We start from the raw sequence: 14,278 nt of genomic DNA, 5'->3' as shown, positions 1-14,278 counted from the left end.
GTTTCTTGTTTCTTGTTTCTTGCTATTACAAACCTAATCTTGCTTTAATATTGATAATAATGTTGGTCAATTGTTTAATTTTAAATTTACAGTAACTTTATTTAATTGCCCACTTGCTTGATTCTAGTGATGTTTATTTTTAGCTCTCACTTTTTTTTTTTTTTTTTTTTTTTTTAAATTTGTGTTTGTACCCCTTAATTGCTTTTGGCCCTTTAATTAGTATTGGATTTTAATTAATTTCTCAAGGACCCCATATTACCTAATCCATTGTATGTTTCTTATTTTAATTTGTCACTGCTTTTGGGTCCCTCATTTTGATCAATTTCTTGATTTTAGTTATATTAAGTATAGGTAAGTTTTGGCGATTTTGTATCATATGATCCATAACATGGGTCAGGTATGTTTTAGGAGCAAAATTGGAGTTCATATTATAGTTATATTGAGCTAATTTAAGCTGTATCATCTCATTATGATGAATTATAGATTTAATTTATAAAGGACTGCATCTACAAATTGTAAATCATAAATCTTTATGCGTTTTTCATAAATCAGCCATTCATCTAGCTGAAGTTCATCTTTGCAGATAACATAAAATCCGATTTATTTTGGGTTGTTAGAGATTGTTTTACTTTTTAATATTCGAATCGGGAGGGGAGCTTTAACCAATTGAGCTATCCCCTCACTCTCAGAATTAACCTTAGCTTATAGACGTTTTATATCATAAGTTTTTTTTTTTTTATTGTTTATATTAAATTGACTAAGGATCCTAAAGTAGATCATTTTTCAGACTATGTGTCTATGTATAGAAAGGTCACATTAACAAATTGGAATTCTAGAGTAGAATATCGCAAGTTGAAGTAAGACATAGAAAATTGCTTGATCCTGCTAGTTGGTGTTTATTTAGCTTTTTATATAAACTGTACTGCTTGCACTCGAAAGATGCTGCAACAAGATACTGCTTTTTAGAATATGCCTTCTTGTGTTACTATATGGAGGCACGAGCTTGGTGGTTCGCGGTATCTTGCATACTACTATACATACTTTCATGAGTAGTTGGCTTGTTGCTGATTTTATAGGTAACACACTTCATTCATTTTTGCTTGAATCGTAGTTCCCGCCTTAATGTGATCAATGATATTAATTTCTAGTATAGGCATACCCAGGCCATGCTCTGAGGACTAAAATTGTGAAATGAATGACATACATATCATGAAGATAGCATACAATGATTAGAAGACTAGAAGTCCTCTGTTCTTGCTTCAGTTGCTTAAATTCCATTATCAAGATTAAAGTTTTTCATGAAACTTTTTGACAAAATACAAATAGAAAAAAATTAGTTGCTTTAGGTGTGTCTCGATTATTTTACTTAGTACTCTCCATGGAGGAAGATATTCATTAAAGTACTTTTTTCGCTATTCGCAATTGTGTGGTCATGTTGTTTGTTTTTTATAAAAATTTGGTAGAAGATTGATCAGGAACCTAAGATATGTTTCACTTTGTTGTTCACTTTTGTGTGCTAACTTTCTGAGTCGTCTGTACTTGAGGCTCCTGATCACCTGATGAGTAACTTGTAGTTGCATTTTGCGGACTAATCTGAGGATTCTGTAAAATTTGAGTTATACTGCTATAGTATCATCTCTGTTGCAAATATATATGAAACTTGTAGATTCATGCTAAAATTGGTAAATTATTCTCTAAAAACATTTCACTAATTTACAATCTATACATACTGAATTCTAAATGTTTTCTACAAACTAGCTCTCTCATCTCTAGTCAGACACAGAGATGCTCACACAATCATGCAATCACATAAATAACAAAACACTGCACTTATTTTTGTTGTTGTCAGTGGCATCGCCTAGCTACCTGCCTACCGTTGTTACCTTCTTTGGTTGAATGCCATCTGAACTTTCGTTGTTATCGTCTCCAATCAAAAGAGCAAGTTTCTCAACACATTCATTTCCTGTCACTTTGTTTTAAACAGATGCATCAGGTCCAGGTATCCCACCAGTGGGAAGTGGTACTTGTCGGGTCAAAGAGACTCCCGGCATCAAAGCTGCACCATTTCATTGGTGATATCAAGGAACCATCTATGTGCTCGGTTACTTTCAGAAGTTCAGGTTCCTCCTGTCCCAAATACGCTATGTTTCCACTTTTATCATCGTCAGAGTAAAGTGCCCCTTGATTGTCCATTTCTTCCTGTAAGCTGCTTGATCTTGCTGTTATTCCTGCAACAATTTCACCATTTTCTCTGTTCATATCTTGTTCGTTGGCTTCAATATCCTTGCATACATTCTTTCTGTCATGCGATTTTTCTAAAAGACTACGTAGTTCCTGCAACTGTTGAAAACAGACTGTTAGTCTGCATATTCTACTGCAGAATATACTTGAAAAGTTAGGGAGTATAGTAGAAGCAAAAATACCTGTTCTAGCAAGGACTCTCTTTCTTTTTTGATGCCTTCTAAGCGAACTTTTAGATTATCATAGTTGGATTTGAGTACTCTGTAGTTCTTCTCAATTTGCTTCGACTTCCACCTAGCTCGTTTGTTTTGAAACCATATAGCCACCTGTCGAGGCTGCAGCCCCAATTCTCGAGCCACTTGCACCTTCTTCCTTGGCTCAAGCTTAGTTTCCGATTCAAATATAGTTTCAAGTGACTTAACTTGCTCGTCGCTAAACCTCCTCTTGTTCCTACTCCTCCTCTTCCTTGATGTTGGTAGCTCATCTTCGCCACTCAAGGGCTCAACCTCGATATCAGCTTCTGTTGCCTCTGGGGAGGGCTCTCTTCCTTGCATCATCATATTTCTTTTAACAAGTGAAAACACTCCACTCTCAACTCAAAGTACTTATGATCATGAATTGAATATGTTTTAGAGTCTTGTATAAGAGGACATGTTTGGGGATATATAGTCAGCCATGTAAAATAAAGTAATATTATTTTCACTTTCATGCTAATAGAAGGTTTTTAATGATGGCTTATCTAAAGCCAATGGGGCCAGTTATCGTAGGAAGCTTTCTCACTTATTTGTGGAGTATATCATATATAGGTACAAATCTATATAATCGTCTTGCAAATACAATAAAAAAAAAACCACAAATGTTATTAAATTAGATATAATACATAATATCATCTTTCTGTTATTTTTACTTAATATTATTTATGTACATTTTTATATATTACTAGTCAACCTTATTGTTGGCATGTGTGAGGTTAATTGATCTAAAACGGATGAAGTATAATTTTTGTTTTTATTATTTTTATCATATTCACAGATCGAGTTGGCATGTGTGAGGTTAATTGATCTAAGTGTGTCAAGTATTCTAAAACGGATGAAGTATAATTTTTATTTTTTTATTTTTATCATATTCACAGATCGAGTTGGCATGTGTGAGGTTAATTGATCTAACTGTGTCAAGTATTCTAAAGCGGATGAAGTATAATTTTTATTTTTTTTATTTTTATCGTATTCACAGATGGAGTCGCAGCTGTATTAGCTTTTTGAATACGTTCAACGGCTATTATGGGTGCAGGTATGTTTGCTTGTTGATAGCAGACCCACCATAGGATGGTTATGGTTTTGGGAGTTTTCATATGAAAAAGACAGGAATTTGATTTTAGCGTCTAAATATCTTCGTCTCTGAACCTCTCATAGTGCAGCAGTTGGTCCATTCTCTATTTACCTCGTCTACTATAAAGCGCCCGCATTTTAACCACCATTGTCACTTCGATTTACGGTGGATAAGACGAGATTGTGAAAAGGGAAAGATTTTGGTATGTGAATTTCCTTTACTTTTAATGGCCAAAGGTGAATTGATGTCTCTGCTTTCTAGCTTAGGTGCTATTCTTTTCGGCTTATTTTAAGTTCACTTTAGCTCCAATCAGTTCAGTAAATCAGAAGAGGTCCTTAATGTTACAAACAAAAGTGTGTTGTAGTGAACGTGTGTGTCGCTAACAACTATGTTAAACACTATCCTTTAGCAGTCGAGATCTTCTATACCCCTCTGTTACATCTTATGTCTCATTATCTATAATTAATTATATATTCATGACATGTCTAATTTAAAAAGAAGCCAGGTTTAATTTTAGACTAAAATTGGACATGTTTTCTTCGGCGTCCTTGAGTAAGTTATGGGTTTAGCCTGCACGATTTAGAGACTAGATGGTACACTCTCCCTGTTTTCATTTAGCCTTGTAAGAGTTGTAACCTTGACGCACAATACATTTTATATTTTGTGCTTGTACTTGACATTGTGTTTTGTACTCAAGGTAACAAGTCATTTTCATCTGTTTTGTACTTGACATTATGTGGTATTGTCAAGTGTGGTTTCTTTTGGTAATAGTTTTGAAAAGCTAACAGGTGGTGGGTGGTCCTGGTTATTGAAAATTCATTGAATCAAAAAATCGGCCGCAGAAGAGGCAAAAAACGATAGCGATACAAGCTTATTCATTCGATCACACTTGCTCACATTGCCTATTCTTGCGGATCACTTGTAGCTTTGTGGTACACATTTTCGTTTCTTCCACAAAGCTGTGGAGTGACCAAATGCACAACCTATATGTAACGTTACACTTCAATTAACGAGTATGAATGACCCAAGGATTTAAGCTCATATTCAAGCTAAGCGTATAGTTTTGTAAGCCTAGATGGTTCGAGCTTGCACTTGAGCTTAGCTAGGTAGTTTTATAAATTTGATGTGTAAATTTAACTTTGTTTAGCTTAAACATGTTTGAAGTGAAAGTAAACATTTGAGATATAAGAATCAATATTTTAAATGAAATAAACGTTTTAAGATACATGAACTGTGTAGATCAATAAAAGTTATTCGAGATAAGCCTAAGCGCTCATCAAACAAATATTGCAAACTTTACAAAGTTGATTCATACTTGACGCACTAGATTTAAATCAACTCAAATTGGCTCTACAACCCAAAAGGACCAAAACTAGATAACTTGGAGTTACTTGAGTAGAATTCAACTTCGACTTGCATATTTACAAAGGATTGATATTTAGCACGAAATTCTCGTGCATAGATGGCCCTATCAACTTATTAAATAGTACGGAGTACGAGTAAATGCAAAGGTCCATTGATACAGATAGGTATTGAAAGATTATATTTGAAACCAAATCTATCAAATACGAAGTACATCACCTTAGGAAATTTATCAATTGAGGTCCCAAAAATCTGTAAAACTTTATACTACATTCTTTCCTCCATTGCTGGCAATAGCATAGTTTGTCGAGAATCTTAATTTGTCAATTTTGTAACTATTAATACGGCTGAATCTTAAGATCAAATTTGGTCCACCAGATTAATTACCATCCACTAGATCTTTATAATATCAATTGGTTCATTATTTCCATATTACGAGAATGACGTGGATTTATAGAATATCACTTACTAAATAACTGTTGAATCAATTTTATATATGTCATTTCTTGGTGAGATGATCAGTCATTATTACTATATTTAACAAAACTTATGGATGAGTAATGTTTAAGCTAGGTGACAAACATTGTGATGAGTTGGTGTTTTTTTTTTAGTAGTTTTAGTATATTATTATAATTATATGCTATTTGGATGAGCTAGGTGACATTATTATTTGGACCCTTTTGAGTTTTGGAACATTTTGCTTTTGAATTTTGATGCTTGAATATTCAATGCATGTTGAGCTACTTGATAGTACTAGGTATTATGATGTATTATAGTATATATACTTGTTTATGGAGTGGAGTTCTCCAAATATCTAATGAGCTTATGGCATGTAATGGGAATATTATGCCATTATTACTCAAGGTTTTGGCCTATTTTGGTAATTCATACTTTGTGAGGTTAATTAATTGGCCTTCGATTCTGCTTTTGATCACGTGGTTAAACAACCAAAAAGATGATATTCAACTATTTTAATACTTAATGTTATCAGTCAAAATATAAATTTTACTACATTTTTTATAAGACAACCAATTATTACCATTACATATTTACAGATGAAATAAGTGAAGTGAATCGAAGATAATTTATCCTATAATATAATCGTTGGTTGTAAGAGAGAAGGAGCGAGTTGATGAAGATATCCCTTCATTATCTCGCATCTTAGCTTACAACTTTTCTTACGTTATATCCACTTTCAATTTTATTTTTCAAATTAGCAACTTATCTTAACTTTCGTGTAACAAGCAAACAAGAAGATACTCAAAGCCAAACTCCTTTGCTTTAATTAACATACTAATGTTACAAGTAACAAGAAGTTAATCCTCAAATTGTTAGCTAAGCTAGCTTAATCGTGTTTCTCCAACTTAAAGTAGAAGTTTTTGAGTGTTACATTCGGACAAACTAAGGTGGAGGTGACCAAGTGGATACTAACATCATTTGCCTTTACTACAAATTAAGCAGATAAGAACTCAAAAGGGAAATAATTAAAAGAATTATGAGACGCTGAATAAACAAGTGGCTTTTTGAAAGTGAGAGGACTGTCATTTTCGCCTAATAAATCCAAATAAGAAAGGATAAATTAAAAGAGAAAAGAAGGAAAGTCTTTGTTTTTCTTTGTGAATTGTACGTGTAATAAATAATAATAATATACTAATAATGTATAATTTATCAAATTATATTCTTGAAAAAACTTTTTTCTAATGTTTGATTTGAAAAAAATGTGTGATTTTTTCTTTGTATTTGACTTAAATTTTGTCATGTCCCTTTTCTTAAACTAAATTCGAAACATTAATTTGCTTTTAATATGAGAAAATGAGATGCATGTCTGTCCTTCTAACTAAAAAAAAAATATAACTTTGTAATTATGAAATGTAATGTTAGATTACATCATGGTGGGTTGGGACCATTTGGACCAATTCTTAGTTAGTACAATATTGTGTCAATTAGCTTGGAGTTGCCCAAAGGATTAGTACATCATACATTTCTCTGTCTTCTTGACAAAAAAGCTAAAAATAAAAAATAAAGATGTTCCAATTCGATTGGGCCATTTCATAAATTTAGTTGTTTTGATTGAATAGAACAAATTAAATTGAAGATTTCACTTCATGAATATTCCACATAGTTGTATTTCCTAATGGATAAGGGAATTCATAGCTTGAGGATTCTTAGTGTATACTAGTGTATTATCTTGTTAACTATCAATTAATTTACTTCAATTGACAATGATCTCATTTACCTTGCTTTCAGATGTTTATAAATTAGATTTAATTTCTAGTCTTGAGTATTTTTTTATTCTCCTTTATATTAGGATTTTTCTTTTTTTAATTTATAACGAAATCCTCTCAAGTCTATATATTTATCCACTAACAATTGTAAAAATTACAATTTTCCTTGATATTTCTTGTAAAACGGATGTGATTAAAAGAAGGGTTAAATTACAATTTTACTCTCCTAAACATTACTAATTTACTCAATTTGAAGTTAAAGATGACCGAACTCAAGTGACCTCTTTCAATTTATAAATTAGTTACTTGACCATTGAGCTAAATACCTCTTTGCTCCGCCCTAAAAATAATAATATATATATATATATATATATATATATATATATATATATATATATATATATATATATATACGGGGAGGTTCCGCTGAAAACAGAGCTTATGGTGAAAATATGGCTTATGGTGAAAACAGGAAACAGAGGTCACTATATGCAAAAAAAGGATAACTATATCAAGTTTTACAACATTTACATTAAGGTCACTATGTATAAAATTATGGTAATTATATCAATTTGACAACATTTACACAAAGGTCACTATATACAAAAATAAGGTAACTATATCAATTTTTACAATATTTACTTAGAGGTTACTATTTACAAAAATAAGGTAACTATATCAATTTTGACCACATTTACATAAAGGTCACTATATACAAAAATAAGGTCACTATATACAAAAATAAGATAACTTCTCCTTCTCCTCCTTGTCATCAGATAACTTCTCCTGCTCCTCCATGTCATCAGATAACTTCTTCTGCTCCTCCTTGTCAAGCAACCAAATGCTGGCAAGAAAAACACAGAAGATATTGGTTTGGCAGATTCAAAAAAAGCATTATTGAGCAGCAGGCAAAAAGAAAATCCAGTCAGAGATGGAAACTTCATGAGCTCAGAAGATAAAAGAAATAGCTCAGCGGGTTTGAGATCAGATGAAAATGGCTCTTCAAAAGATGAGCTATCTGAATCACACATGACAGAAGCTTGTGCTAGACCAAATATAGCGAAAAGTGTACCCATGATTAACACAAAAAGGTGGTAGGTGACATAAAACCACCCAAAATTAGGCCTGTGGTGAAGACAAAAGAAGATATCAGAAAGACAGTCACAATTTCAAGGTCAACAACCAGGGCTTTAAGGCCTCACAGACCAACATCATACAGACTGAAGCAAAACAAGCCTGACAAGATCAACGTTATAAGGACAGAAGCAGAGGCAAATGAAAGCATACCAGGAAATCATGATACGAGCAAGCCACCTGTATATGAGGAATCCCGACAAAATGTAGGAATTGAGCAGGCAGGCACCAAAAATCATACAATCAGAGATAAATCTTCACAAAGGCTGAAGAAGGTTACTACACTAACTCCAGCTGACAAGGTAAGATCAGGAATGATAGAGCTCGCAATAACGCAAACTAGCATACTCGAGTTCTAGAAATAAATTTATAAAGACACACTTCTACCATTTAACTAACATGTCCTTTACCCTGCATATTTCAGGATGAGAATAAAGTATCAACAGTTATTGAAGATCAAAGGGAAAAATTGATACCTGGTGAAGTACAAATCATGCATCAGATAACAGAAAAAGGTAAGCAATTACATGCCTAAAATTTTCAAGAGCAATTCTTAAAAAAAGACTCCAATTCCCCAATAAAAGAATATACCATCAGAGACTAGAGGATATGTATCCTCTACGAGTTTCTGACCCAAACAAATCTATTCATTTCCTGTCCATATTCTTTTTTCCATTTGATTCTTACACATATATATTCCCATGTTCAAACACCATTTAAACCACAATTGCAAGAACAACCATCAATGCTCTTGGTTAAAGAAAGAAACAAACAAGCTTATCAAACATCCTATAGTTCATCAAATATTATCTTCCTAATATCTGATCAAGAAAAACAGATTTTCAAAACTAATTTATATGTTTTAACGAAAAAGAAATAGATACTAATCGTTCACATTTTACACTGCAGATGTCCAAGAGGAATGCGATAATAACTCCTGTAATCAACAACAGAAGCACCAGGAGCCTATAAAGATGGTAAAACAAGAGCCACTCACAGAAGATGAGTTGTTCTTGAAGCAGAAACTCATAAAGAGCTTATCAAATTCTTGAATATTCCTCAATGATTCCAGCAAAATGAAAATATCATAGCAAATCAACGCAAAAATCACAAACAAAAACCAAATCCAAACCCTAATTAACAGATCTATCAAACAAAAAAAAGGAAAAAATTAATTATACCTGAGCAGCCTTGTAGGCTGTGAGAATACTCTCAGCGGCTTCTTTCCTCTCAGCACCAGTCTTAAACTCAGCCGCAAATACCTATGATAATCTCCCATCATCTTCAAATAAAAGACCTTAGAATCACCACTACTAGCAGGAGGAATAAGCTTAGTGTCCAGAAGCTTCAAAATACCGTCACAAATATCAGAAAGCTAATTCTCAATGCGAGTGAAAAATCGTGAAAGCTGTAGATCTTCTTCTACTTAGATCTCCGTCTCATCTTTCGGCGCTTCCTCTTCAATCTCCTCATACGCTTCTTCTTCCACTGCAAAAATCAATCAAATCAACAAGTTGAACTTCAAATTAGTTAACAATGGTGGAAAAGCTCGACTAAACCGAACAAATCAATGAAATTAAGGAAGAAACTAAAGTTAATCGATTAGTAAAACAGGAAATCGAACTAAATTGAACAAAATCGAACTGAAAATCGCAAAATCAAACAAAATCGAACAAAATTGATGAAAATTTCAGAAACCTTAAAACCTCAAATCATGCAAAAAATAGCGAAATTAACACAAAGAACTCACCTGATAATAGATCGTAGAGCTTAAAAATTGCTGAAAATCAAAGTAATTAAAGCTGAATTTGAAAACAGTAGCGTGAAAATTGGGGAAAAAAATGTCGAGAAATTAGGAGAGAGAAAGTAGGAGAGAGGAGGAAGAGGAGGAAGAAAATAACGGAGGAGAGAGAAATTGTTTTCCTGGGAGGAGAGAGAAAATTAGTATATAAACGTTAGATGTCATCCACTAGATGATAATCTACGGCTAGGATGAATCATTTTCAGTTTTCACCCTAACATTTGTTATATATATATATATATATATATATATATATATATATATATATATATATATATATATATATATATATATATATATATATATATATATATATATATATATATATATATATATATATATATATATATATTATATTTATTTATTGGGGAAGGGGATGATGAAGTTGGTAAGGAATAGGATAGTAGTAAAAATTCAGTGCAACTAAAGGAGCCCTTAAATAATTCCGCACAACTTGACTCAGATCTTTGGTAGTTTCAGCGTATAATTTTAAGAAACTCCTCATAAGAAAGAGTTAATGTAAGAATATTTTTGGTATTTAGAGAGCCACAAGGGCGGGTGTGATGAGATCGATTGAAATCGGAAGGAAAGCTCTAACTACTTGAGCTATCCTTCACTCTCAGTTAATGTAAGAATATGATGAATTCAAATGAAAATGTTAATATTTTTTTTTTTTGACAAGAATATACTTCTTTCTTATAATAGTAATTAATTATATGGTTAAATAGTAGCGGACTAAATGTAAGAATATGATGAATTCAAATGAAAATGTTAATATTTTTTTTTTGACAAGAATATACTTCTTTCTTATAATAGTAATTAATTATATTGTTAAATAGTAGCGGACTAAAAGAATACTTATTAATTAGGAAAATTTGTAAATTACCACCCAAAAAGAGGTCCTGTTTTGATATTACTACCCATTAAAAATTTTATTTTAAATTACCACCCATTAAATTTGAACAATTTTCAGATTACCACCCTTTTTGGATTTCCGGTGGAAATTTTGTTTGAGGGCCCCACATAACGGCTATAAACGGCTAATTTCACTATTTTGACTCTCTCTCTCCCCGATTTCTATTGTTTAAAAATTGTACAACTTCAAGTCACAAATTTTGCCCCAAATTTCATTCAAAATTCCTCAAATTTCAACTGCTACTGTGAGAAGAAGTTATCTACTGAAGATCGTACACTCAATTTACATCAAAGGTATGATTCCACTACTTCATAATTTAGGGTTTTTTCGCCAATTTAGGAATTAGGGTTCATGAGTCAATTAAATTGGGGGTTTTTTGCAATTAGGCTATCTGTTTGCAATTAATTGTGCGATTTTGTTATAATTCTGCTAATTGGAGTTAATGTTGTCCAAATTTGTTGAATGATTGTTTACTATGTTGAATAATTGTATCTTATGTGTTGTGTTTTGCGATTGAAAGAATTTGATTCATAGTTGCATGAAGTTGTAAGCTTGTTCTTTTTCTTTTTTTTTTTGTTTTTGGATTTTGTTTTGCAGAAATGGAGGAGTCGCCATCGACATCAGCAATTGAGAGGAGCTTCAACTATATGCTTCTGGTCCCAGAGAACACTTCGAGATGGCGCAATCAACAGTACATGCAAGTACAACCAAAGCATTCAATTTGCAAAAAAAAAATTAGAAGGCTTTTGATTCAATCCTAAATGGGTAGTTGAGAATTTGACAGAGAATTAAAGGAAGAAAGAGGGAAAAAATTGATGATTTTGGAAGAATTAAGTGAAGGAATTGAGGAGAGATGAAGTTTTTAGAGTTTAATGTAACAGCCAATGTTAGGTTGAAGAAAAGAAGAAAAAAAAAGAGGGAAGTTAATAAGGTGGGGCCCACAATCGGAAATTCCACCGGAAAACATAAAAAGCCGGTAATCTAAAAATTGTTTTAATTTAATGGGTGGTTATTTAAAATAAAAGTTTTAATGGGTGGTAATTTCAAATTAGGACCCCTTTTTGGGTGGTAATTTACAAATTTTCCTATTAATTACGAGTATATTAAAACCCTGGTATAAACTAATGATGACAAAATCGTATCCAAAGTTTCAACTAGCTCATAAAGTTAAACCCTTACAAAAATAATCTCAACTAACACCAACTTAGCCAATTTTTAAAGTGAATTTATATTCCTATCAAATTTCATTAAGTAAAGAAATTCAATTTGTTTTTGTGGGAATATTATGCGAATTCAATTCTATTATACACCTAGTTGGCACAATGGCATAAACACATGAACACATACAAAACTTAGGCCCCGTTCTTCAGAGCTGCTTTGCTCTGCTCTGCTCTGCTTTGCTGAAATCTGCTCTGCTCTGCCCTGCTATGCTCTACTTAAAATTAATACTTAATATTAAATTATTATTATTATAATAATTAATATTTAATAATAATAATAAATATTTAATATTTAATAATAATAATAAATATTTTATAATAATAAATAAATAATATTTAATAATAATAAATAATTAATATTTAATAATAATAAATAATTAATATTTAATTATAATAATAATTAATATTTAATAATAATAATAACAATAATTAATTATTGATATTTAATAAAAAAAATAATTAATTATTAATATTTAATAATAATAATAATAATAACAATAATAATAATTAATATTTAATAATAATAATAGTAATTATACTAATAGTAATAATAATACTTATAACTAATAATATTAATTATAATAACAATAATTGATTTTTATAATAGCAATTAATAGTAAGATAATAACTAATATTTAAAGATAAAACTAATTATTAATTTTAATAATGATAATAATTAAATAATATTTAATAATAATTATAATTAATATAATAATAATTAATATTTAACTTTAAAAATTTAATGATTATAATAATAATAATAATAATAATAATAATAATGCGATAATATTAGTAGTAGTAGTAGTAGTAGTAGTAGTAGTAGTAGTAGTAGTAGTAGTAGTAGTAGTAGTAGTAGTAGTAGTAGTAGTAGTAGTAGTGCTCTGCTCAACTCGGCTGAAATATGCTCTGCTCTGCTGAAATCTGCTCTGTTAAAATCTGTTCTGCTCTGCTCTGCCCAAAAGCTCAAAAAAACAGGGCCTTACATACATAAATCTTGCATAAAACACAAACGTTCATATATATATATATATATAATTTCATTGGTAAATTTGGAATTCATTCTACTTGTCAACTTGTCATAATTCATGAAGAAACTTCTTTTTTTTCCAAGGTTTTGGGCCCTAGGTCATTAGGGTTCTCATTTTTGTTGGTAAATGACAAGATAGAAAAAATCATAAATTCATTGACACTTAGTAAGATAGTAAAAGTTGTACTAACTAAAGTGAAATTGCTTGATAAAAAGACAAGTTAGGCAAAAAGAAAAGCGTTGTGTACCCCCCAAATTTTCAAAGTATGTCTTTATCATTTTTATTTATATCTTATAATATGGACAAGTACTTTAACCTTGTCTGTCGAAATCCTGAAGACTATGCCATCAATTTTAATTGAAATTTGTACTTTTTTTATAAATAAAAATCTAAGAATATGGTAAAGTGGGGTTAAATACTTGCAACTATTTATGAAAATGACACACTAATTTGTCTTTAAACGGCTATAATTATCATATTAAATCTTAACAATTAATGTCTAATTAATTTGATCCCAAAGAAAAACTTAATGACGGCAAATCCAAATATGGTATGTTGCTTCAAGGAATGAGATGGGACACATGTAAACAAATGAGTGGTGTGATATGGCAGTCGTTAAAGGTTTCATGCATAATTTGGACTGCCTAAAATGTTTTCATTATCTTAATTATAATCTAGTCTTGGTGGAAAAGCTTAAGGATTTGACTAGCTTTCAAAAATAGAAAGGATTAATTTGAAGTCATATACAATCTTGCTCAAATTTATGATAAAAAATCGATCATTTCAAAGACTACTTAAAGATCTCTTCCCCCACTAAGGGAATGAATAATTTGGTTCCACATGTGATATGTTGGCCACCATTTTATTTTAGAAGCCGATTTCTAGAATGTTTTAGTGCTTAAACTTCGAAGTTAAGTTTGATTTAATATCCTCACAAACGAGTAAATAATAAATACTAATAAGACCTTTATCCTAAGGTTGAGATTAAGGTCAACGTACCATATATCACATTTTTAAATTGC

The 14,278-nt window shown here is 31.1% G+C and overlaps 1 protein-coding gene across 1 annotated transcript; it reads right to left on the bottom strand.

The window, feature by feature from the left end:
* Positions 1 to 1,650: 1,650 nt before the first annotated feature.
* LOC110738874 (homeobox-leucine zipper protein ATHB-12-like) lies at positions 1,651 to 2,886 on the bottom strand. Its single transcript, XM_021919322.1, has 2 exons — positions 2,424 to 2,886; positions 1,651 to 2,340 (listed from the first exon to the last, which is right to left on the bottom strand). The coding sequence occupies exons 1-2, from the start codon at positions 2,799 to 2,801 to the stop codon at positions 1,990 to 1,992; spliced, it is 729 nt and encodes a 242-aa protein (XP_021775014.1). The 5' UTR covers positions 2,802 to 2,886; the 3' UTR covers positions 1,651 to 1,989.
* Positions 2,887 to 14,278: the final 11,392 nt, after the last annotated feature.

The sequence above is a fragment of the Chenopodium quinoa genome, unplaced genomic scaffold, assembly GCF_001683475.1.
Source record: "Chenopodium quinoa cultivar QQ74 unplaced genomic scaffold, ASM168347v1, whole genome shotgun sequence".
Lineage (NCBI taxonomy): Eukaryota > Viridiplantae > Streptophyta > Magnoliopsida > Caryophyllales > Amaranthaceae > Chenopodium > Chenopodium quinoa.
Note: the sequence above shows the minus strand (reverse complement) of the source record. Positions and strands in the feature narration are given on the sequence as shown.